The sequence below is a fragment of the Strix aluco genome, chromosome 7 (assembly GCF_031877795.1).
Source record: "Strix aluco isolate bStrAlu1 chromosome 7, bStrAlu1.hap1, whole genome shotgun sequence".
NCBI lineage: Eukaryota > Metazoa > Chordata > Aves > Strigiformes > Strigidae > Strix > Strix aluco.
This window is the reverse complement of record NC_133937.1, coordinates 20247924-20272908: the sequence shown is the minus strand read 5'-3', so window position 1 is coordinate 20272908 and position 24985 is coordinate 20247924. Positions and strand designations below refer to the sequence as shown.

At 46.5% G+C, this 24985-nt stretch overlaps 1 protein-coding gene across 1 annotated transcript; it reads right to left on the bottom strand.

Moving 5' to 3' along the window:
- Positions 1–299: 299 nt before the first annotated feature.
- LOC141925624 (polycystin-2-like protein 1) lies at positions 300–16571 on the bottom strand. Its single transcript, XM_074830035.1, has 15 exons — positions 16277–16571; positions 12292–12405; positions 10861–10988; positions 9475–9731; positions 8825–9049; positions 8257–8485; positions 7720–7890; positions 6819–7000; positions 4982–5102; positions 4188–4286; positions 3297–3418; positions 2837–2954; positions 2484–2605; positions 1538–1685; positions 300–512 (listed from the first exon to the last, which is right to left on the bottom strand). Exons 1-15 carry the CDS (start codon positions 16569–16571, stop codon positions 300–302), a joined length of 2544 nt encoding a protein of 847 aa, XP_074686136.1.
- Between the last annotated feature and the right edge of the window lie 8414 nt (positions 16572–24985).

Sequence of the window (24985 nt, the reverse complement as noted above, 5' to 3'; positions counted from 1 at the left end):
CTCTACTTTTTGGGAAAGGATAGATAAAAGTCTTTGCATTGGCCTGTTCAGAGGCAGAAACCTAATACATCACCCAGTTCCAAATTTCCACCTACTCCAGAAATATGGGGGGGCGGAAGTTCTAGCTTTGTGACATTATACATCATTACACTGGAAAAGAGCATCCCTGATTTTTCACATCACCAGTTCCTGGCAACAGCGGTGTCTGTGTCCAACTGTCTGGATTATTCTAACAGTGGGGAAACAACTGACAGTTACTTAGTACCATAGGAGCCACACTGGGAGCACTGGGCTGTTCACTAGAAGCACGCATCAGACTGTGGCTGGATGTTCTTGGGCACCTGAGACCCCGGCACACTTGACCTGGACAAGATGGGATAGATCCCATTTTGGGAAGAGTTGCCACTCAGGTTGTTTCCCTGAACATGTTCCATCCCCCAACCTTCTGCTTCTTCTTTCCCCAGCTGGTCTAGTCTCTGGGGGAGCAGGTCTTCCTGATTGGGTTCTTCCTCCTGTGAAGCAGAAGGAAGAGTGACCTGCAATGTTAGCAAGCTACCAAGAAGTCTAGCAACACTCCAGGAGAGAGACAAGGTGTGTATGATACTTAAATATCTTCCCACATTCTTCCAGAAATTAGTACAAGCCTGCCTGCCTATTAAAGATCCAATATACTGTTTTCTGCAATACACTGATGAATGCACATTCAAGCGTTAGACAAACGAGGAGAGATTCATCCTTTTTTACCCTCCACGAGAACAGTCACAGAAATGCCGTGGCAAAGCAAATTGCAAACACTCAAATATGCTTTCAGGCATGTTCATATGAGAAGTAGGACCCCCCAAAACACTCTCAGATGGGAAGGGATCACAAGACTACTCTGCAAAAGAGAGGCTTCTTTCTGACCTTCTCCGCTAGGTCACTTTGTGTTCTTTGGCTATTCTCATTATCAAAGCCGTAAAAATATGAGGTAATGACATGGCTCCCACATGGCTTGCTGCCTTTGACTTTAAAGCTGAAGACCCAAAATATGCTGGTTGACTGGATATAGGCAGTCTTTGGCAAAAGTCACAATTCTGCAATAATGGGCATACCGCTAACAATCTTCCACCTTCACCTGTGTGATAGATAATCCACAGGCAAGATGTTGTTAAGATCACAGTCCACAACACTGTCATGAGCTGCTCTTGCTGGGAAGGACAGTACGAGGGTTTTTTTATGTCTGAGGATAAGTAGGTACAAAGCAACTGAAGACAAGTGAATTGCACCCACTGCCACAGGAATGAGTTTGGCCTCAAAGGAGTTGGAAGGTATGTTAAAAGGTACCATGGTTAACTGGGGGGACATGAAAGCAAGAGGCTTTGTGTCACTTTGCTTGAACAGAAAAGGCTTGATCGTACAAAATGTTGACCCTGCCCAGTCCTTTTTGTCTTATGTCAATGGGGACTGGAAAAGCAAAGATGATACTAGGCCCTCTCACACAGCAGGGCTGGTCACGTGCCCTGAAGCTGGTTCAAATGCATAATGGAGAGCTACCAACCTTGCTAACACTATCCAGTGGTTTGCCCAACAGGTCCTTCCTCTTCAGCTTGTTTCTTTCCAGCGTGTCTAGCTTGCTCACCACTGCATCAATCTTGGAACCGATGCTGTTTATGGACTGTTCCAGCTGCAGCACACGTTGCAGGAGGCTGGGGGAGACATGGAGAGTATTTGCAAGGTTTTTCTTGTAATGAACAGTAGGATTTTCAGCAGACATCTTATGGACAATGGGCCAGACCTCAAATATGAGTGAATGCTCCACATCAGATAATTGATTCATACCTACTGAAGACATAACTCCCTGCTACACTGTGTTTTCAACTGTAATCAGTGTTTCTGCTTAGGATGGATCCCAACCAGTTTGGATCACAGTCCAGCCACAATACAATCCCATCATTAAATATTGCACCTGTCTCTCCTCTGATATGGCCCTATGTGGATTGCTCAGTGTTTCTCAGTAGCAGAATCAGGATGTCCTGATTCTCTGTGCTGTATTTATCCCATGCTCCTCCTGTGTAAGGAACAGCCAAGTGTAATTCTCAGATCTGGAGGATGAAGGCCAACTAGGCTATAAAATCGAGGATATTTATTCCCACAGGACCTTCTGTAGAGGTATCAACTTCCCCTGGCCCAGTTATCCAGGTTACCTTCTGGCCTGAAACATGACAGTATATTGTCTGTGGCCAGCTGACAGCTGCAGAGGTTATTCAAGAGGCAGAAAGCAAAATTTCTTAACTCAATCTTTTATAGGAACAAGCAAACTACATTACAAGAACTGTGCCAGTTCTCTCCCGACCTGCTCATTGACACATGTGCAAGATAAAAAGGGACAAGATCTTACTGAAACTGCTCAGCATCAGTGTAAACAGTTACACCAGGGAAGGAAGCAGCAGGAAATCAGACCCCTCATTTGCAGAGGGATTAAACTACTGTCAGCACAAACATACACTTGGAACTCTTCTTTGGAGACCCAGGTGGCCTGTCTTGCTTCCAGGTAGGTCAGATTCTCATCCAGGTTGTTGTCGCTACAGGATTTCCCCAAATTTTCAATCTCTGTATTCAGAGCAACCTAGAAGATAGATAAAGAAACTCCTGCAAAGTTGGATACTAACTCTGTGTCAGCTTCACTGTGAATAACACAGAGTTTCACAGGCAGTGATATATTCAGCTGCTATCCAGGCAGAGTTGGAGCTGTATTTGAGTTGCCTGCTTAGTTTATACCACAAACCCAAAGATTCCAGAGATCACTTTGGAGTGATCTCTACCAACGAGGGGGTTTCTTTCCTTGCCCTTTTTTTACCCTTTTTGCCTCTAGGTCATGCTTCATCTGCTGTTGCTCCTCTTCATCAAGGATGTGATTGCCATCTTTGTCAAACCTGGAGAAGGCTGCTGTGATCTCATGGTCTGCATGTCCCAGTCTGCAAAAGAATAGAAAGAGAAAGCTCAAAGCACTGAATTACACTGTTAAGCTCTAACAGTGCAGGAACACCTCTTTTGAAATGAGTGTATTGTTTTCTCCCGCCAGTGACAAACCTAAACATCCCACATGGGAAAGACATAGTAACACAAACCTATTTAGAACAGATTAAACATCTGAGGAAAGATGACAACTACTTTTTTTTTTTTTTTTTTTTTTTTGAGTCTTACATTGCCCAGATCTGAGCTAACAGCTCTCCCAGTCTTGAAAACCAGAGAATTTAAATTACCTGTATTACCAAGAGAAAGGGCTAGGTAGGCAACCCTCAAGCTGACTCACTTACTCCTTCAAGCTGTTCTTGAAGTCTTCAAAGTCCAGTTCTTTCGTTCCATTCTGCAGTGCTTTCTGCACATCAGAAATCTGCTCTTTCTTCAGCTTCAGCTTCATGAGCGTCCGGTTGTAGCTCTGTTACCAAGGGTGCAAACAGCCACGGAATCATACAGGCAGAACAGTGAAAAATAGGGCAGAGCACAATGCAGTATGGGTGAGCAGATGCCAAGTGATACAGGGAGAGTTTAAGCTTTCCAGAGGCAAATATACAACACTGCTGAATGAACCCCATCTCTAAACTAGGATCACACCTTCAACGCAACACCAACATGGTAGCCGGGGTCTCCATGCAAAGTTTGCCCTCTCCTTTTCTCCTCCTGACTCTCTCTTTATGTCGTCTCCCAGTCATCAGCTGTTTAAGATAATGTCGCAAATACTCTGCGGAATATTGGTCCCACAGCACAGAGCTGTAACCTTCCAGGACCTTTTCTGGAATTTCCCATGGGAAATCCAGATATAACCCACTAGATTTGCACCACTGTAACATGCTCAGCTTAGCAAAATAGGACCTGCCAATTTATTGATCAAAGTACACTCTATCAAGGACTATCAAGGACTCTATCAAGCTTTGTCTAGAGACTTTCCTGGGAAGAAAAGTCTTTCAGAAACACTGCCAGCAAGTAACAGGATTCCCCCAAGCCCTGCTTTCTCATCTTCTCATTGCCAAAGGATCTGGGAGCTTGATTTATCCCAGAAGGGAACTCTAACTCCTGTGTGCACCAAGAATGTGGACCTGCAGTTGGCAACCACTATTTCTCTCTAGTAAATTCCATGCAGGTCAGGAACTTTCAGAAAATGCTTCAGTATTTAGCTAGAAAGTAGCACAGCTTTCACTATTCATCACCTGCTTCAAGATGTCCGAGAGCTGCAGCTCATCCTTCTGGCTTGAAAGCTCCTCCTTAACTTCTGAGTACGTGTCATTGATGATTGCCAGAAACATATTCTAGAAAAATGGGAAGAAGAGATATGAATAAGCATGAGGCATCTTGCCTGCTCCAGCAGCTCATGAAGCAGCAAGAGACAGAGGCAGGCACGGACGTGCAGGGCTTAGTTAAACAAGGGGCTGTTTCCACATGGGGTATCCCTCGGGCAAACTAAAGTGGTTGAAGGGAAGGCCCACTCCAGCCACACAGTGCTTTCTCACTGTGAGGGAGGTCCTTGCAGTTAAAGGAGTGGTTGAAGGTACCCAGTTCAAAAACCACCTTTGGTAGCCTCTCCTGCAAGATCTTAGGTTACACTTGGATTCCTGGCACTGGGTGTTTAACTTGGTCATTACGAGCATCCCTCTGCATCCATTGCCTAGAAAGCCAGAGACTGCCCCCATGCTTTGTTCACTGCCTGCTATAGAGCAGCTGAACTGATCCCCTTGAATTCAGCTACGACATCAGTGGTATTCCCAGTCAGTTTTAGTCTTCACCCTAAAGGATATGAATATGGCTCTTAATCCCCCTCATCATCAAATCCCCAATTGCAATGATGTGCTCTTTGTCTACTTCAGTCTATTTGCACTGCAGAGCTATCACAACAGAAACTTCTTTTCTCTCTAAGCTTTTGCACTGCACCTAACTCGGGGACTATCAGGAGGGGTCTCGCAAACACTGCTGTCAATATGGGAGCAAGGAGGGCTTTCTTGCTTACCAGGAGCACAAAGAAAACAAAGAACACATAGGTGACAAAGTAAATAGGCCCAAGGACCCTGTTGGCATTGTCAATGGAATTGTAGTCAAAATCACCAAGAATTATCCGAAACTGAGTGAAGCTGGAGGAGAGAAAGAGCACAAGGTCACGCAAAGGCACATAAATTTATCCTACATCTTCAGACAGTTCTGAGGTGAACCCTGAATCTGCCTGCAGCCCAGATGGTCACAGGCACAAGCCAGAGCAGGGTCTAAGTCACTCAGTCTGACTGGTGAGTTAAATTTACCCACAGTATTTCAGGGGTGAAGCAAGCTGATCTGGTTAGAGCAAGAGCTGGCTGGAAAGGAAAACATGGTTTCCCCACAAGTTTCTGGTTGCCCAAAGTGTGTTTTGGTCTAAATAGCAGTTAAAAAACAGGCAAAAACCACAAAACCAACCTGAATTTTCCCTTATAAAGGCACTCGACTCACTGAAGCCTTCTCTTTCAAGAGAGTTCATGAGACTGTGAAGAGGATGTTAGTAACGGACAATGCTCTTCAACTTTTGCAATTCATAGCCCCTATAATGAAGCAAGTTTCTATTGATCAGAAGTTTGCTTATCTCTGTTCACTTGTAGACCCCTTAAAGGCAGCACCTGGATGCCAGAGGCCTGTGGAACACAGGCTGGAAAACGTTGCTGTAGCAGATACCTCTCAGGTATCTTGCTACATTATATGTGGGACTTCCCTGGAGACTGATCAGTGAAGTGACCCTCATTAAGAAGTATTGTCCAATTAAAAAAATGAAACGAAAAGAAAAAGAAAGAAAAAAAAAAAAAGAAAAAAGACAGACAGAAAGATACAGACTGTGAAGTCATGTGCAGGGAAAAGGACCTTGAGAGCCTGGAGTCCAAATATCCTGTCTGAAAAATGCAAAATTCCATTTCAGATTCCTTGCATTTGGACTATTTGGGGAGCTGGGAAAGTTTTCCAGGTCTAAGGAAGATGAATATGGCATTGCTTCCTCTTCTTTGGTTTAAAATGCCCCAATTCAGTGAAGTTGAAGTGTCTCCTTACAATAAGAAATTACTTTTATCTCTTTTGTTTTGAAAATGCCTACTTAATCTTATTTAGACTATTATACAACATATTTTAGAAAGCTTCATGTTGAATTTTTATTAAAATTAACATATTATAACACTACCAATTTTCAGAAATTTATCCTTTCAGAAGTTTATCCCTTTTCAGAAGTTTATCCTAACTAGGCCTAAAGCCATCTGACAGTGTATAGAAACACAACTTTGCCAAGATCTCAGTGCCAGTCAGACAGTGCCTTTCTACTGCCTTTACAGACCCATAGCAGGCAAGAAGGTAACAAAAGGTTCTGCAGAACAAAAACTAAATTATCAGCTGAGCTATGATGCTTTTCTGCAGAAAGACATTAAGCTACTCTATGTGTTGAGTACCCTTGGTGAACCTAACAGCTCCACATGAAGGGAAAGCTGTCTAGGCTTAGCAAACTGAAACTTCTCACTAAACGTTCCCATGGAAAGGCTGGGTTTTCTGTTGAGTTGTAGGGCTGCAAGGAGTCTCAAAGTCTGGTAGGATCAGCTACTTGTATCCCTACCAATAAACATCATACAACCAGAAATCTGTCTGTAACCATCCATCTTCTCACTGCTTTCTTTTGTCCATGTCACAGCTGGCGGACTGTGACTTGTCAACCACTGTGGCTTTATTGCAACTAGATATAACAGGTATCTGATTGACATTCAGATCTGCAATTGGGGAGAGGTTAAAAAACAGTTAAAATTCTTTTGATGAAATGATAGAAACATGGTTCTGACTTACACACTTACATGCATTTAACAAAGGTACTGAAGTTTTCCACTTGTGACCCAAAAAGGAGGTAACCCAGCTGGGCATATGCAAAGAAGACAATGAAGAAAATAATGGCAAAGCCCAGGATGTCCTTGGCACAACGTGCCAATGTGGAGGAGAGCTGGGTCATTGTTTTGTTAAAGCTAATATACTTGAATATCTGCAAGAAGAAAGAACAGGGACAAAGTCAGGCCAAACCATCAGCTAGGTCATTCTCTCTCATACGTGTATGCTTACTAAGACAAGAGGTTCACTACAGTACCAAAGGACAGAGAAGACAGCCAGGCTAGGAGAATGGTGGCTTAGTTTTCAGGATATTTGTCCCAGGTGTGCCACCATCTTCCTGTGGGATCATAAACACATGACTGTTCCTTGTGTCAAGGGAAAAATGTAAAGAGGGACGGCTATAAGGGCAAATGTCTTGAGGCTAATGAGGACCCCCAAGTACAGTGTGGCTTTCCACCATGCCAAGATGCTTTGGTTGAAATGCAAAGTCCATGCCAACAGATGGCTCATTTCTAGTTGTTGGGTGGCCATCATGAAAGGAAAACATGGCTTGGCAGATTATCCTCCAAAATACTAAAATAATAGAGGATGGACAAAGTTATCTTGTACTCAGCATTTTCTAAACCACTTTTACACCACAGCGTCTGAGCTCCTCTCCCTGTCCACTATCTCCAAATAACTGGCCTCATAACGCAGGTTGAAAAGTTGTCTGGATTTACCGCAAAACAGAGCATGTGACTTTGAGAGGAAAATCCTCTGTTATATAGCTGTTACTCTCATTCACTCAGAGGGATGGAAGAGTCAACCCCCAAGCTACCTCGAGGAAGAGGTCTGAGACTGGAGGCCTGGCACCTCCCACACCCCCTACAATACCTTGATCCAGGCAAAGAATAAGTTGACTGCATTCATATTGTTGTATTGTGTCTGCCAGAATGCCAAGAACTCGAAGTCTGCGTAGGTGTTGGGGTGTTTCAGCAACTCTCCCAACAGTCTGTTCACCTCAATGGTGCGAAAGATGTGAAACCCAATAGCGACAATGGAGAGCTGCAAAGAGAAAGAGTCTGCAGTGACCGCTGTACCTGTGCTTTCCACAGAAATTAAAGTGTCACACAATTCCTTGGTATCACACTTCAGAACTGCAGTCTACTGGTGGGGGATGGAAATAAGGTCAAAATGTGCTGAATGATGCCTTGACTTCACAGCCTCTCAGGCATCTTTAAGGGAAGATTTTTCTTCTAACAGCTGATAGAAGACCGTGTGTCCATTTACTCAGCTAGTTTATTTTACTATTAGAGCAAAATATGTGCCAGCTCTTGCCTTACCTAGACCAGTTTCCCTGTTCCTTCATTTCTTTTGGCTCTTATACCTCTCTGCCATTGCTACTCCCAAAAGAATGTGCAAGGTCCTCACCAGAATGACAACTACATCCAGGATGTTCCAGATGCTGGTGAAGTACTGAAGCTTGTGGATACGCAGCTCCAAAATCTCCTCCACAACATAGTAGAAGATGAAGACACAGAAGACAATTTCACAGGCAACAATGAAGAAGTCCCACGTGCTGACATATCGTATAAGCTTGACTGTCCGGATTTGCCAGGAGGGAATTGCACCACCAGTGGCTGGAAACTCAACCACTAACCTTGAAGGGGACAAGAAAACTCTGATAATTACAAACAGGGGGATGGAAGCTCTTAGATAATTTTGAGAGGCATCAAACCCGATGGTGAGGCATCCACCAAACCATGAGTGGAAGAGTTGTGCATGTGTTCACACAGCCTTATCTCTGCTGCTTCACTGCCCATGATAGGAAAGGGTCAAAGGTGAAGAGAAGTGTGACTGGTTATGTCAGGAAGACCAAGCCTTCATACTAATCCATATACCCCCCTGGTGGACTGTATTAAAATAAATGCATTTTAATAAACTGTGGCATTGAGGAAGAAGCAAGAGGCAGAAGAATTTTCAGTGGGACTCAGCTTACCTCAGAACGCAGAACAGATTGATATTTGCATTATACACAGAGAAATCAATGAAGACAACTCGTGTCCCCCGATCCAGCCACAATTTCTCCTTCAAGACTTGCAGGGCTTCAGCACTCTCTTCTCTGGTCAACTTGAGGTCTATGTAGTATCCTCCCCCACTGTAACTAGTTAGTCTTCCCCAGTGAGATGAGCCACCCAGCTCCTCCTCAGAATGGTACCTCCACCTGCAACAGACAAGCCATAAGCAAAGGCATCACCACCCCAGGCTTGAATATGACCTTGTAGCCAGGAGAAACTAGACTATATCTTCAAGGGACAGAGCAGTTTTTAATTAAAGAGTTGACGCTTAATTCCTATTCCAGATCTGAGCCTACATCAGCTCTTCACTATTGTTAGATTTCTGATCTAGTGCTTCCCAGCAGTGACACAACATGACTTGTGATACTATGGAGGGAAAATTCTGCAGGTTTGTTGGTTATGCTTGGCCTTATTGATAGACAAAAAGGACTTGCTGCCTCTGACTGCAAGGGGAATTCCAACCTTATGTGAGAAACTCAACCCCTGGCATCCTGCAGCTCAGCAGATCTTATTTTAACTAGGAAAGTCTAATTTGGATTTTCTAATCCTGAACAGCAGAAAATGTGCTTACGCTGTTCCATTGATGAGCCCAAAGGAGATCCTTTCCTCCTTGTCTTCTGAGTATACATCATAGCAGCCTGAGATTTCCTCCTTGAAGTCATCATGGACCAGACAGGAATTGTTCTTCACCTTCAGTTGCCGCATGCGTGGGACACCCAGCAGCAGGTTCTCATAATAGATGTATGACTGGGCGCTGTGCACTGCCAGGGACTCATTGTTGTACCACCTTGTCCAGTAAAGATTATCCAGAAGCGGCCCTTGTGCATACTGCAAGAGAGGGAGAGGAAAACAACCTCCTCATAGCCCACACATCAGAGGAATTTTCTTAGCCTGGGCTTGAGATAGTAAGACCTGACCCACCCCTTTCGAATCCCCAAGATGGAAAGTAGTAGAAGCCTGTGTTGGATGTATGCTAAGGAGGGGAAAGACCAGGGCTGGTGGTAGGAGATGCTGGGCAGCAGGGTTGTTGTCTCCTCACAGGCCTGTAATGTGGTTGCTGCACCTTGTTGGGCTAATGAAGGGACAAGAGCTCTACAATTCTCTTTGTCCCTTCCACTTCAGTGAGCACAAGTCTCAAGGAATTGCCTTGGCATGGGGTGTGAACTGTGAAAAGGGTGTGTGCCAGTGCCCTGGAAACAGTGGGAGAAAACCAATAGTGCCATAGTTCGCTGTACTTTTTTAATATAACAGAATTTCTGGCTGACTGTCAGAGATAAGCAGTTGCAATATCTCAACAGCATTCACTGTGGTTCATATTATTCCTTCACCAGTTCTCTGATAGAAATGTGTTAGAGCCCAGACATCTTTTTCCCTCGTTATTCTCTTCAGTAAAAGTCAGTGCAAATTTAAATCCAGGTTCTTCATAAAGAATTTATAGATCAGACCAGTCCAGGCATAAATTACAGGCAGGTTAAGTATGCTGTTCCTACAATTGCCCATGAAAATGGACATAGGTCTATTAGTAAGACACCAACATGAAGACACTGGACTGGAGGATTCAAAGCCATTTCTACCACAAGGAAACCTGGAGTAAATCACTTGGCCTCTCCGGGCCAGTCCTCCCTGTCTGTGCAATGAGCATCATATCACAGCAATTTATTTTTGTTATGTCCTGCCTGTTTAACTGGTACGTTACTGGGGACTAGGCTCTTCTGGGCACACACAACACTTAGCCTAGCCAGTATTCTGGCCACAGTGCACACAGGGATAAATTATATTTTAAATCAGTGGCTATTTTGCATGCAGATTATATTCTAACCATTGCTAGTAGCTGGCAAAAGCTCGTGGCAGCAAAATGCCTTGCTGAAATCACTAGGTAGCACATTCAGAGGAACTGAATATCCGAGTATAGCTGAGATTTCCAGGGTTCCCCATGCCAGGCCAGATTTGCACTCACCACCCAGAAGTCAGCCATGCTGCTGATGGACTGGAATGAGACACGGCCGTCCGAAGAGGTCTGCAGGAAAAGCTCAGACATCACTTTGGTGTAGTAATAGGCATTGGAACTTGTCATTCCATATGTCACTAAGAGAAGAGACAAGAATGAATATTGGAGCCTTATATATTTATATATTCACTTTCTGTGTAGCTTATACTATCACAGGTAAGCCAAGCAAAGCACAAGAGAAGAAATCTTGGGAACTATAATCATATTACTTTCTGCTTTCTTAAGGATTTGCAAACTTATCTGTTGCATATTCCAGAATTTAAACTGTCAGACTGAGAGACTATAAGAGTATAGAAGCCAGAGAAGACCATTGAATTATGCAACTGAACATCCTGGGAAACAATTTTTGTCCTCAGACAAAATTTCTGAGGGAAATTTTCTTTCTCAGAACAAAGTCCATGATCCGTATTTTGAAGTTCTGATGTGAAGCCGTGAAGGTATAGAGACACCCCATTGTCCCAAGTGGAAAGCTCCAGGTAAGTTCTTATCTACCAAGAAACCTCAAAAAGGAGCAGGCTCTAACTTCCACAAATATGTTGTCTCAACTCTCCAATGCTCCTTCCTGCAGAAAGACATCTATCATGGTGATCACTAAGAGCATGTCCTCCTTTTGAAAGGACATCATGAAAATAAAGCAGCTGTCATTCAACGCCCCACCCCCCCCTCCTCTGGATGAGTCAGTGTGCAACCACACAGAGGTCTGTGTGCATGTCTTGGTTCTTTAGGATGAATGACTGAAGCACTGTCTCCCTGGGTCAGTGTGATAGTAACTCAGGCTGGTATTGTCTGTCTGTCTATCCTGCCACAGGGTCCATGAAATACAATCCTCTTCACTGTCCCGTGCCACAGGTGCTCATTTGTGATAATGAATGAACCTTCGCAGAAAACAAACAGCCATTGTTCTACCCAGAAAAAGTCCATTAGCATTCAGTACAGGGACCAGTTAAATCCACCCAAGAACAACAGTGTGAGCTGCCATCTCCTTCAGTCTCAGAGGGGAAAATCTCTCTGAACTCTGTGTCTTTGATCTCAGGAAGTTTCTAGAGCTGCTCTCTGGGCTTGAACATTTGCTGTGAAACTAAGAAAAGACCCTGGGCAGATTCTCCCAGGTCTGTGGAGTCAATGGCTAGGACTGATAACGTGGGTGGAAAACACTGCTTAAACCTAACCAGTATCAATTAGGTCTGGAGCAATAGTCAGTTACTTTACTTCTGTGTACAGCTGCTGTTCTGTAGGTTAATGACACACCTGCTTGCTGCAATGAGTGCATGTACAATAGATTTAACACAACAGAGTGAGGAAGTCTAATAATAAAACCTCACATTATTCCTCTGATGCTGCACACAGAAAAGACACCTATGAGATATAACAGCTACTTACGTAGACAGATGTCCACCAAGAATACAATATAGACTAGCAGCTCTCGCAGTGTGGTCTTCACATAAAGTTCTCTGTTTTCAGCTGTGTTCTCTGTCAGTGTAGTGCCCCACAGACCTGTTGGGTGTAAAGAAGAAACTGGAGAGTTTTGATGGCCAAAGGCCATGTGAGGAGTTGAAGTCCTGTTCCCAAAGAACACTGTTTAGAGTTGGATTTTTGTCACTTTTCAAGGCAAAACCACTTTTCATTTCAAAACTTGACTAAGAGCTGTAAAAATGTGTTAAATAACCCCTAAAAAGAACTATTCCAGCATGAACAAAAGATTTGGGGCTGACCAAAATTGAAATATATTGGGTTTCTTATTTTGCTAAATCACTCTCCAGTTTTCTGTTTGAGTTCATTATGGACTGATCTTTTCCTGCCTGTTTTTCAGCTTAGTCTTTGCAGAAATCCAGTCTTTGTCACAACTACTCCTGAAACCACAAAATTTCATCTCAGTCATTCATGGGCCAGCAGCTGACCTTCCGATGGGACTTCCATAGCAGAACTGCATTTGATGTTAGCTTTACAACTGTTAGTCCTTTTAGTGTATATTGAACCATCAGGCCCCAAATATTTGTCCCTTGCTTACCTAAAAACTCTTGCAGATTTCTTGTCGCTCATAAGACTCAATCAGATAACCCAACTCAATATTTTCAGCATAAAATTTAGAGCCAAATTATGTTCAGGATGTCTATCAATGGAGCTCCGCTGACTTTATTGCAATACAGTTATGCCAATTGCACCAGCTAGTGACCTGATCTCTTCACACATGAGTGAAAGCAACTCATTAAACATCACCAGCGTTGATCAAAAAGAGAGGAACACTTCCTTTAAAAGGAGCCTTGATATTTTGGTTTGATGAACCGCCTGATACCATTAGTGTGTTTGTTTGTTCTTTTTGTAATGGCTTTCTGTTGTGATTTCTGAAATGCTCCTGAAGTTGAAAGGCATAAGAACTTCCACTTGAAAGCCTAGTGATGGAAGCCATGTCGATAATACCCATAGTCTTGCTGCTTTCTGCAGCTCCAAGAGAGCTCAGTGCTGATGCCCATCCCCAGTAGCATGCAACAAACACCTTCCTGCAAGCCAGGATCAAAGCTGATCAAAGGCTACACATTTGAAGTCATCTCTGGCAGAGAATGAAGCGTTTTTGCCTTCGGAGCAAGCAAAAGTAATATAGTGGTCTGTGTGCATTTACTCCTGTCCTTTCAACAGCTCTTTGGCATCTCAACAGACAGCTTTTTGCACCATCAGCTCCCATAGTGACTGTTGCAGCATCCACCCTCGCTCCTGGACAGACAAAGCAGTTGCCTGTTCCGGACATGCCAGACCAGCAACAGAAATGAGAGCCTGGAGAAGATCATGTGCAGGAGAGAGTATCGTGTGGTCTACAAGAATCTCCACAACGGAGAAAAACAAGGGGAAACAACCCACCCATCTGTTCATGTCACTTTTAAATAACCCCCTCATCTCTAGATATGGCTATATCACAATCTTTTAACAGGTTTATTTGTTTTTCCATGAGGCAAGGAACCCCTGCTATCCTACTTGTTGGGAACAGAGGCACAGACTTTCTTCGCTTTGGGAATAGAAGTGTACTCGGGAACACCTAAGTCAGGGACATTCAAATATCCTTGAAAACTTGGTTCAGAGACTTGCCCAAAATTATACCTGGAGGACTATGAGGCTGGTCCAGTACCCTTGCAGATTGCATCCAGTAATTGTAAAACTGTATCAGTTGAGGTTTGGTTTCAGCTGTTTCTTTAGGAAACATGCCATGGAAATATACCACCTCATAGATGAAGCATGTCCCCATCTGTGTCTCCTTTGGCACCACCCACCCCCTTGGGGATGCAGCTATTTTGGACATGACATTTGGAGTAGAAGGATACTCAAGACTAGAAGACACCCAGGCTTCCTTATGGCATCTTGCATGACCATCTAGCACTCGCAAGGCAGAGCAAAGAAAAAAACCCAGAATCTAGACAACAGGCAATGAGTGGAATTTGTAATTCTTGCCTTCCTGCTAGTAACAAGTTACTGGTAGGAATTAATGGCAATATTTGCATTATGTTCTGAGGCTCCTTTTAAACCAGACTTGTGAGCCAGGTGAGTGACTAGCTCGCAGTCTCGGGTACAGCTGGAGATCCTCTTCCAAAGGCAGTGGGAAGCTGGCTGTCCCTCATCAACCCCCATGCCACCCAGATGCCCAGCAAAGTCTGTCTGTAGGCTGGACATGAAACAGCTGAAGTGGCAAGAGGCATGCAAGAACCAGAGCGTGGGAAAGAGCAGTGGCAACTGGAGCAGCAGCTATTCACTGGTAAACCAGTCCAGTAGATGGTGAGAACAAGAAAGGGACTCAGGAAGCCAACTGTGATAAGTACCCACAAAGAGCCACGGACACGTAATCCCAAGGAATGTTTTTTAAGCAAAAAACCCCACAAACTGTCCTTGGCTAAGCAACTTCTCTTTACTACCTCCATTTTCCAGGTGAGACACTAGGTGAGACATTTCCCTTAAATGAAAGGGAAAGGGGAGAACCAGCAATATTTGAAGAGGCAATGAAAAATAGTGAGCACCTAGTAAAGATGCAAAGGAAGGATGCAAATTCTTCAAGGAAAAAGTCCCCACCTCTGTGAGGCTGATAGAGGCCTTTCTTCCGACTGCACTGGCCTTTGGAACTCATCTTCCCAGCTCTGGTCTGTCCTGCAACCCTATTTACCACTCTTGCTGGCAGGGCACGCTGCTGCAAATCATAGAAGCAGCAAATGCTGTAGTGTCCTGACAGGTATTTTCATTTGCATGCTCCAGTTTCAGCCCTGGCACCTCACAAATGGAATTCTGGTGTTAAAAGTATGGATTTGTTTTGCCTTTTTAAGTCTCAAACAATGCCTAGAAGAAAGGATATCAGAATAAAACAGATAAATGGTATGCTGCTTCTGAACAATCTATAATTACTCACCAAGCCCACCCAGCACTTCTTGGCTGGGAGAAACCTCTAAAGCTTTAGCTCTGGTTTCCATATGAATTAATAGTGTTAGATTGTAACTGCAATTACAAGAAAGAATTGATCATAAAGGGGCTGTGCAACTCAGGACCAGGCTATACTGTTATCCACTCACAGGTACCAGTAGAGAGTACAGCTCTGAGAAAGGTTCTTGCCTTACAAGTCAGGAAGAAAAGACACATTGGCAAGAAAATAATAGTTTCCACAAGAAACACAGTTTCTTGCTTTGCCTTCTCTGTTTTTACAGTATTTTATGTCTTCTGTAAGAAACTGTTCAACAAATGCTTTTGCCCAGGACTGTATCCTCACAGGAGACCTACCTTGCTCCCAGGTTTTTGGTTGCGTCTGAATAAGCCTACATAATATTTCATTCCTCTTTGTCTTTTAAACTGGAGACTAGCACCTCTTTCTTTCACCTGTCTTCAAGCAAAGCCTTGTTTGATAAATTCCTGTTACCCTCTGTATTGCAGTCCTACCAGTGCTAGATTTTCTCTGGTGGATATTTATATCAGTTCTTAAGTTACCATAACACAGGGACCAGTACCACTCCATCTAGAAAACACACACAAAGACAGAATATTTTCATCACCAGAGTGTCGGCTCCTGTGGGTTCAGGACACCTAAGTTCCATCCAAAGCTCTGCCAACAGATTCACTGCACGACCCTGAGCACACCACTAAGTCTGTCTGTACCTCCTGCTTTGTAGTAGAGGTAACATGACAGACCCTGGAGCCACAGCAAGGCACACGGACTGAGGATGCTCCTTCCAGGTCAGCCAAAGACGATATCCAGAGTAATGCTAGTTTATGCTGAGCAGGTTCCTGAGCTACACAAACACTATGGGGTTTCTACTTTCTGCATCCCCCTCCACCCCCACGCCCCCCCATTGCTCTTCCTAAGGGCTAGCAAATCCTTTCTAGTGAGATGTCAAAGCTTTACCTCGGATGCCTCTGAAGATGTAGAAGCAGCGCTTGAGGAAAGAACTTGTCTTCCCATCCACAGCTTTGCTCTGCTCTTCCTGGTAGGGCAGTGGATCCCTCAGCTCTTCAAAGTTCTCATAGGGGTTCTCCAGGATGGACTTCGGGTTGTAGATGGCCCGAATCTTCAATGAGGTAGAGGGAGAGCCATTGTAAACAGGATTGTCCCAAGCTTTCTTCCCCACTGCCTCCAGTTCATGCTCCTCTGAGGCTCTAAAGTGGCTCTCAGCTCTGCTGTTTAGGTGAGACGCGCTCATGGCCGGTCACTGCCAGCAGAAAAACTCTTCAACTGGACTTGTGAAGATTGCCAGCCCAGGCTGGAGTTGTAAGCTAACAGAGAGATAGTCAGTCAATGCCAAACAGCTTGCCTGCCTCAGCAGCCAGGGGAGGGCACACGAACAGCTTCCCACAGAGAGCACATCGCCTCTCTCTTTTATACCAGCTCAGCTGGTGACACCTATCAGAGGGGTGGCACTACCCGTCGTTAGGAACCACCGTCAGCCCTATTATCCCAGCAGTCCTGAGAACACCGACACGTCTAGGAGACCACCTCTGCTTCCCAACGGAGATAACAGATCTAGATGCCGTCGTAGGAAGAGGAAGCTGCTAGGAGACAGCCCCTGCATTGGGGGGGGGAGGGGGGGGGGGGGAGTAGAGGAAGGGGAGGAGGTGGCTGGGATTTAATTGGACCCCTCAGGCTGCCTGCAGCTCAGGTCAGCTTCAGGAGAATCTCCGGCGGGGCGCTGCAAGGGCTGGGGGTCGTGATGAGACCCTGTGCAGGCGCCGTTGGGGAGAGGGGCCGGACGGGGCTGTGCTCAGCGGTCGGGGAAGTTCTGAATTTTTAGTGAAGCGCCAAAGAGCAGAAACGCTCTCGGTGAGCGGCGGCAGCGCGGAGCCGGGCAGGCGGCTGCACCAGCAGCTCGCCCCGGGCAGCTGCCGGCACTCGGCTCACAGGCATTGCAATCTGTGTGCCAGGCATTGCGGGCACTCTAGGAGGAAGCCCGGGTTTGGCCTAAAACGTGATCCCGGTCAGCGTTTTCCACAGCATCCTCTTTGCTATCCCATTGTTAAAAGCAGGAGTGAAAAACGGGAGTAAACTTCTAGTGTCATTTTGGAAGCCAGGGATGCACTCTTCTGCTTTTGCAGAATTTCTGTAAGCCCTGCAGTGCCTGATGGCCTTCGGGCAAGACTGAGAAAAAGCAGGATTATACCAGCAAAACTGGAAATCGCAATGGCTAGGAGTTGCCAGCATTCACCCACTGGCCAGTAGCAAGTAGTCCCAGGCCCCAGAGGTGCTGGAGGCCTGTGATTGTATGCCTGGAGGGGAGGATCAGGTGATGGCTTAACCCTGGGGTGACAGGTGATGACAAATAAATGTACAGCCTGATCCTGGTCCTTCCTCAGGTCTGAATATGTAATCTGGAAGAGGTGCTTCTCCATGGGTACTGATGGCAGCTGTTTCTCCGACGTTACCCAGGGAAACAACATGGCTCTTGCACCTATAGGACCACAGGTTTCAAAGGTACAAGCAAGAGTGTTTTCTCTGGACTATTATATTTGTACAGGTGATGTTGCCAGGCCAGCTGGGATGCACAGAGATGTCCCCCCGATGTCACCTACCTGATGATGGCACTGAGCAGCTGCTTGAACAACGGTGAGTCAAGACTGAATTTGTCAGAGGGCACGAAGAGGGCAGCCGCTGGTTGGGAGGTCACCGGAGGTCGGGGTTGGATCCTTGGACTGAATTTGGTATTATTAGGGCCCGTTGTGATTTATTGCTCCTTAGCACAATAAGAGTGGTGGAATGGAGTCAATGGGGTGAATGGATGGAAACCATTTGCAGGGCTCTCCAGCAGCTGGAACGCTGAGGGGTGAGACCTTCGTGACAGGCCACATGCCGGGGCTGGGCATCCAGTCACACCCCCGGGACCGTACAGCAGATACCTTGCCTGTGCACAGGCAGCATGGCTTATGGTGCAGAGCTGCTGCTTTGGGAGAGCACGCGGGTTTTTTCCACAGTGCATCTCTTGCTGCCTGTGGCACAGCAATCCCATGCCACGCCCCACCACGCCACGCCACACCATGCCGTGCCATCCTCCAGGGCCCAGGTACGCTGCAGATCTGCCTTCTCGCTGGCTAGGATGCAGAGCTGGTGGCGGGACCCTGACCTTCTTCTGTGTTGACAGCCTGAGCCACTCACCTAGCCTAGGAGACAGGTCATGTCTGTGTCACCTCATTTTGAACAGCCTAACACAGAGCAGAACCAAGAGCACTCTGTAACTAAGGAAGCACACGCAGTGCTTTGCAGGCAGGCTGGGGCGACTTACTCATTTATGCAGGTCTGCAAAGGTTCCTTTTGGCCAGTAAACTTGAACTGCACTGTTAGTGCACGCTTCAGCTGTGGAGGGCAGTCTAGGTGGGGCTGGAGTTGCCAGGCTGGCAAAACGCAGCGAGCACTTCTTTGCTAGGAGGCAGGATATGCGTTTGCATAGGGAGCTGCCTCGTTTTACACTAGATGGCGCAGGGAGATGTGTCAGCTCAGGGGGCACGCACACACAAACACCCCCACAACAGTTTTCTGTCGGCATCCCCAGCAACTAAAAGCCTTAGAGCCAACAAAATATAAAGATACAGGCTACTAAATAACGCTGCTATGACTAAAAAGACAGTCTGTCAGAACAAGGAATATCCTTTGTTACGCTGTCATAGCTATGAAACAACAGACCTGCTTCTGAGTGTGTAAACCCCCCTTCAGCTCCCTGCAAATCTCACTGTAAAAAAAGTAAAAGGCTTGCATTTCTAAAAATACATTTTCCCAATTATATCTTCTGGCCTAATAAAATATATTGCCTTTCCTCATGCCCCTTGTCTTGCCAGGAGCAGTAACTTGGCTCATCACGAGCTGTAACAACTCTACTACAGTAACAAGGTTAAATTCTATAGCTCAGCAGCAGCTGGGCAGGCATTGCAACTCTGGAAGCTTTGCATCCTTCAGAAAGAGTTCTCAAATAAACCTGTGCAAAAACCTCCAGAAACAGGACAGAACGTGATGGTGGGAAAAATAATATACGGGCCAGGTCCAGCCCTCGTGGCTGTTTTGGCGATCACACACTTAGTATACACAAACTTACCTGCCATCACCATGGGCCTGCCCTGATCCAAACCCGCCCGTTTTCCCCAGCTTGCCACAGGGTTGTGAGCAAAGCTGACTGGGGTAACAGAATTTTTCTCTCAGTGATGTCAGTTTGGCTCACTTGTGTTTGTAATTATGGGGCTATCCCCTCAAAGGCTCTCAGGAGAATTGACATCACAGCACTTAAAGGGTGTATCATGCAGGAGTCTTTGCCGCGTTTGAGTGGTTTTCTTTGGTTGGTGTGGTGGTTTAGGCCCTACCGGGATCCGAGACCACGCTGCCGCTGCCCCTCCCCCACCCTCCGACCGGACGGGGAGAGAGTGAAATACAAACCCCAGGGCTGAGATAAGGAGAGGTTTAATACAGCAGTGCAACAGCCACAAACCGAACAACAACAAGAACAGTAACAATAGCAGTAACAGTAATAACAATAAACAGAACAAAAATGTACCGATACAGAAGTGAGGAGAGCGGCCACACAACACGCGTGTTCACCGAATCTCCCGCGCTATGGTGCCCGGACGTGACATCAGCATGGTATTGAATAACCCAGCTAGAGCTTCCCCCCACTGCTGGGGAAACTTAACCCTATCCTAGCTGAACCAGGACAGTTGGCTTGTTTGTTTTTTAAATGTTCCTCTGTATAGTTAACCTATGGTGCTTATACTGCATGAATAAATACACTCTGCTTCTTCACAGAACACAATTTTGCTTTACAACTGGCTGAATCAGCTATAAAAAAGTTCAGCCACCTTCTGTACAGAAAAGAATTAAAGTATAGATTTTTGTTGCATCTAAATAATCCAAATAACAATTCAAAAAATATATTAGCAGTAGGTTCCTTCAAACACTCACCATGAAGCTGGTTCCTGTCGTGATCATTATATTGTTATATTTGTACCTGTTTTACAGGAGAAACATAAGGCACAGCTAATTTCCCACCAATGTGTAGCGCAATGATCACGATACACGAAGGTGGTGGACACGGCAGAAGGCCCCTGTGAAGGAATATCAGGCTGCCTATGCAGAGCCAAATAAAAATCCTTTTCAAAAAACCCAAGTTTGAAAAAAGCTAGAAATAGTATAAAACAGAGAAAAGAGGAGTAAATGTGTATAATGACACCACTAGATAGTTCTTCAGGTCCATGATGTGCTCTTTTCCTGAAAGAAAAGTGTCCAGTGGAGAAGATATTCTAGATAGCAAACAAGTATAGCAGCAAGTATGGCTCCGATTCTTTAGGTGTCAACATTAGATTCATCCACTGCAGTGGTGGATGTCAGGCCCTGCTGTACACAGCACACTGCGAGGGAAATAATCAAAGGAAAACACGCAGAGATAACGAGACAGCAAATTTGATTTAATTTTCATTAAAAAGGACACATGCCTGTTGCCTCGCTTGCAGCTTAGCTAGGAAAAGCCTGAATGTCTCTATTAATTCTAATTACAATAATGGAACAATAATTAACTGGAGGAAAAAAAGCTTTATTTACATAATGTGCAACACATTCTAAAATGCAATTTGGGAAACAGACAAAGTGGCACATTAAACACAGTCTCTGTGGAGAGAGGGGAATTCACCATCCTTGTATGAGACATTAGTACTCAAGACCAGATTTCAAAACATTGCTACACTTTCTCCGGAATGTCTGGAGGTTCACGCTAACCATGTGCCACTCCGGTGGGGTCTGGTAACACAACAGTGCTGCACAGCCGTCTTCAGCCCTCTTCAGCCCAACAGGCGATGCACACCCCTCACAAAGCAGTTCTCAGGCTGAAGCCCAAGTTCAGGTGTGAGACATCTCATAGCTCAGAACAGATTTCCATAGTCCTTACTTGTTGTTTGGCATTTGCAGAGGTTCAGGCTCGCCGGGCGTCACTCCACTGGCCACGCGCAGCCCTCTTCAGCCCATCCCGGCAGCGGGACAACGTCTATAGCTGCCAGCTGGATCTTGAGTTTTAGGGTCACTTGCAAAAGCCCACTTCTCATTAGCTGTCCACACCATCCCAATTGCACCACCCAGGCAAAGTCGACTTCGCCCTCTACGCTAAACCTAACTTGGACCTGTCCAGCTCTTCCACTGACAACTCTCCAAAACCTACCGACAAAAACTCCAAATCTCATCCTTTCACCCTAAGCTGCTCTCTCCACTGCATCTCATAGACAAGCCCTCACAGAGCCACTTGTCCTGCAATAATACTCCAACATCAAACACCTGCGTGAAAACTGCCACAGCACCACTCCAACAGCAAACAGCTCCTGCATGGAAAACGTCCCTTTCTCCTCAGAACTCCACCCTACACTAACTCCTGACAAACACACACTGTCCTCACCAAAGCCAAACACTACAACAATTAGGGCCAAGTCCAAATCGCGTGTGCAGTGCAATCTTTTAGGTGTGAGCTAATGCAGAGGTGGGCTTGGAAGTTGCAGAGTGTACACCCTGGGGTTCAATAGGGCATTTTACTGGGGAATCTGTGCTCTTCCCGGGAGACGTGTATAAGCAGAGGCTGTTGAAAGGCAAGAGGGGGATGGTTCTCCGGGTCTCTGAAGCTGACAGTAGTAAATTTGATCTGTGATGTGGCGCAGGATCTTCTTGTCCACTTGCTTCTCTATCCAGTCAGGTGCTGCAGAAGATGGAGAGAGAGAGAGAGAGACAAATATTTAGGACAGGATTAACAACCTCAACACCCCTGTCCCCAAGCCTGCAGACATCCGAGGCAGCCTGCTCAGAGTTTTGCTATTCTCCCCCACTTTACCGGGATGCATTACTGCAGCAGTTTCTGTCCTAAAGACACTCCTGACCCATTCGATGTACTTCAAGGTTCCTGCCCCTGCATCCCTTCCTCGAGGTACCTCAGCATTTCCCTTTGAAACCACACCTCGGAGCCAGCCCCTCCCTGAGGTAGCTCAGCATCTCCCACCAAAGCTCCTTCCAACGGCCGTTCCCTCCCTGAACTACCTCGGGGTTTCCCGCTGAAGCCTCCCTGCTGACATCCCCTCCCTAAGTTACCTCAGCGTTTCTGGGTGAAGAGTTGCTCTGGACACGCAAGTCTGCAACGGGCCAATTCTTCCTTCCCGGCGCTTGACTCACAGCTCCGTCGCCATCCTCTTCTTTCTTCATTCTTCTTTCTTCCAGGCTCTTGACTCGCAGCTCCGCCGCCGTCCTCTTCTTTCTTCATTCTTCTTTCTTCCTGGCTCTTGACTCGCAGATCCGCCGCCGTCCTCTTCTTTCTTCATTCTTCTTTCTTCCTGGCTCTTGACTCGCAGCTCCGCCGCCGTCCTCTTCTTTCTTCATTCTTCTTTCTTCCTGGCTCTTGACTCGCAGATCCGCCGCCGTCCTCTTCTTTCTTCATTCTTCTTTCTTCCTGGCTCTTGACTCGCAGCTCCGCCGCCGTCCTCTTCTTTCTTCCTGGCTCTTGACTCGCAGCTCCGCCGCCGTCCTCTTCTTTCTTCCTGACTCTTGACGCGCAGATGCGCCGCCGTCCTCTTCTTTCTTCATTCTTCTTTCTTCCTGGCTCTTGACGCGCAGCTCCGCCGCCGTCCTCTTCTTTCTTCATCCTTCATTCTTCCTGGCTCTTGACTCGCAGCTCCGCCGCTGTCCCCTTCTTTCTTCATTCTTCCTGGCTCTTGACTCGCAGCTCCGCCGCTGTCCTCTTCTTTCTTCCTGGCTCTTGACTCGCAGCTCCGCCGCCGTCCTCTTCTTTCTTCATTCTTCTTTCTTCCTGGCTCTTGACTCGCAGCTCCGCCGCCGTCCTCTTCTTTCTTCATTCTTCTTTCTTCCTGGCTCTTGACTCGCAGCTCCGCCGCCGTCCTCTTCTTTCTTCATTCTTCTTTCTTCCTGGCTCTTGACTCGCAGCTCCGCCGCCGTCCTCTTCTTTCTTCATTCTTCTTTCTTCCTGGCTCTTGACTCGCAGCTCCGCCGCCGTCCTCTTCTTTCTTCATTCTTCTTTCTTCCTGGCTCTTGACTCGCAGCTCCGCCGCCGTCCTCTTCTTTCTTCATTCTTCTTTCTTCCTGGCTCTTGACTCGCAGCTCCGCCGCCGTCCTCTTCTTTCTTCATTCTTCTTTCTTCCTGGCTCTTGACTCGCAGCTCCGCCGCCGTCCTCTTCTTTCTTCATTCTTCTTTCTTCCTGGCTCTTGACTCGCAGCTCCGCCGCCGTCCTCTTCTTTCTTCATTCTTCTTTCTTCCTGGCTCTTGACTCGCAGATGCGCCGCCGTCCTCTTCTTTCTTCATTCTTCTTTCTTCCTGGCTCTTGACTCGCAGATGCGCCGCCGTCCTCTTCTTTCTTCATTCTTCTTTCTTCCTGGCTCTTGACTCGCAGATGCGCCGCCGTCCTCTTCTTTCTTCATTCTTCTTTCTTCCTGGCTCTTGACTCGCAGATGCGCCGCCGTCCCCTTCTTTCTTCCAGGCTCTTGACTCGCAGCTCCGCCGCCGTCCTCTTCTTTCTTCCTGGCTCTTGACTCGCAGCTCCGCCGCCGTCCTCTTCTTTCTTCCTGGCTCTTGACTCGCAGATCCGCCGCCGGCCTCTTCTTTCTTCATTCTTCTTTCTTCCTGGCTCTTGACTCGCAGCTCCGCCGCCGTCCTCTTCTTTCTTCCTGGCTCTTGACTCGCAGATCTGCTGTCCTCTTCTTTCTTCCTGGCTCTTGACTCGCAGATCTGCTGTCGTCTTCTTTCTTCTTTCTTCCTGGCTCTTGACTTGCAGATCTGCTGTCCTCTTCTTTCTTCTTTCTTCCTGGCTCTTGACTTGCAGATCTGCTGTCCTCTTCTTTCTTCTTTCTTCCTGGCTCTTGAATCGCATCTCAGTCACTGTCCTCTTCTTTCTTCTTTCTTCATGGCTCTTGACTCGCAGATCCGCCGCTGTCCTCTTCTTTCTTCCTGGCTCTTGACTCGCAGATCTGCCGCCGTCCTCTTCTTTCTTCCTGGCTCTTGACTCGCAGATCTGCCGCCGTCCTCTTCTTTCTTGGTTCTTCCTGGCTCTTGACTCGCAGATCTGCCGCCGTCCTCTTCTTTCTTGGTTCTTCCTGGCTCTTGACTCGCAGATCTGCCGCCGTCCTCTTCTTTCTTGGTTCTTCCTGGCTCTTGACTCGCAGATCCCTCGCAGTCCTCTTCTTTCTTCGTTCTTCCTGGCTCTTGACTCGCAGGTCCCTCGCCGTCCTCTTCTTTCTTAATTCTTCTTTCTTCCTGGCTCTTGACTCGCAGCTCCGCTGCCGTCCTCTTCTTTCTTCCTGGCTCTTGACTCGCAAATCCCTCGCCGTCCTCTTCGTTCTTCCTGGCTCTTGACTCGCAGGTCCCTCGCCGTCCTCTTCTTTCTTCCTGGCTCTTGACTCGCAGGTCCCTCGCCGTCCTCTTCTTTCTTCGTTCTTCCTGGCTCTTGACTCGCAGATCCCTCGCCGTCCTCTTCTGTCTTCGTTCTTCCTGGCTCTTGACTCGCAGATCCCTCGCCGTCCTCTTCTTTCTTCGTTCTTCCTGGCTCTTGACTCGCAGATCCCTCGCCGTCCTCTTCTTTCTTCGTTCTTCCTGGCTCTTGACTCGCAGAT

What these genes read in the sequence shown, in the direction of transcription:
- LOC141925624 (XM_074830035.1), bottom strand. Translation starts at nt 16,571, where the DNA reads ATGAGCGCGTCTCACCTAAACAGCAGAGCTGAGAGCCACTTTAGAGCC. An exon ending in TTGTTTTCTTTGTGCTCCTG is followed by an intron (nt 4,287 to 4,981) that starts GTAAGCAAGAAA and finishes CCATTTTTCTAG; the next exon opens with AATATGTTTCTGGCAATCAT. An exon ending in TCCAAAGAAGAGTTCCAAGT is followed by an intron (nt 1,686 to 2,483) that starts GTATGTTTGTGC and finishes TGTCTCCCCCAG; the next exon opens with CCTCCTGCAACGTGTGCTGC.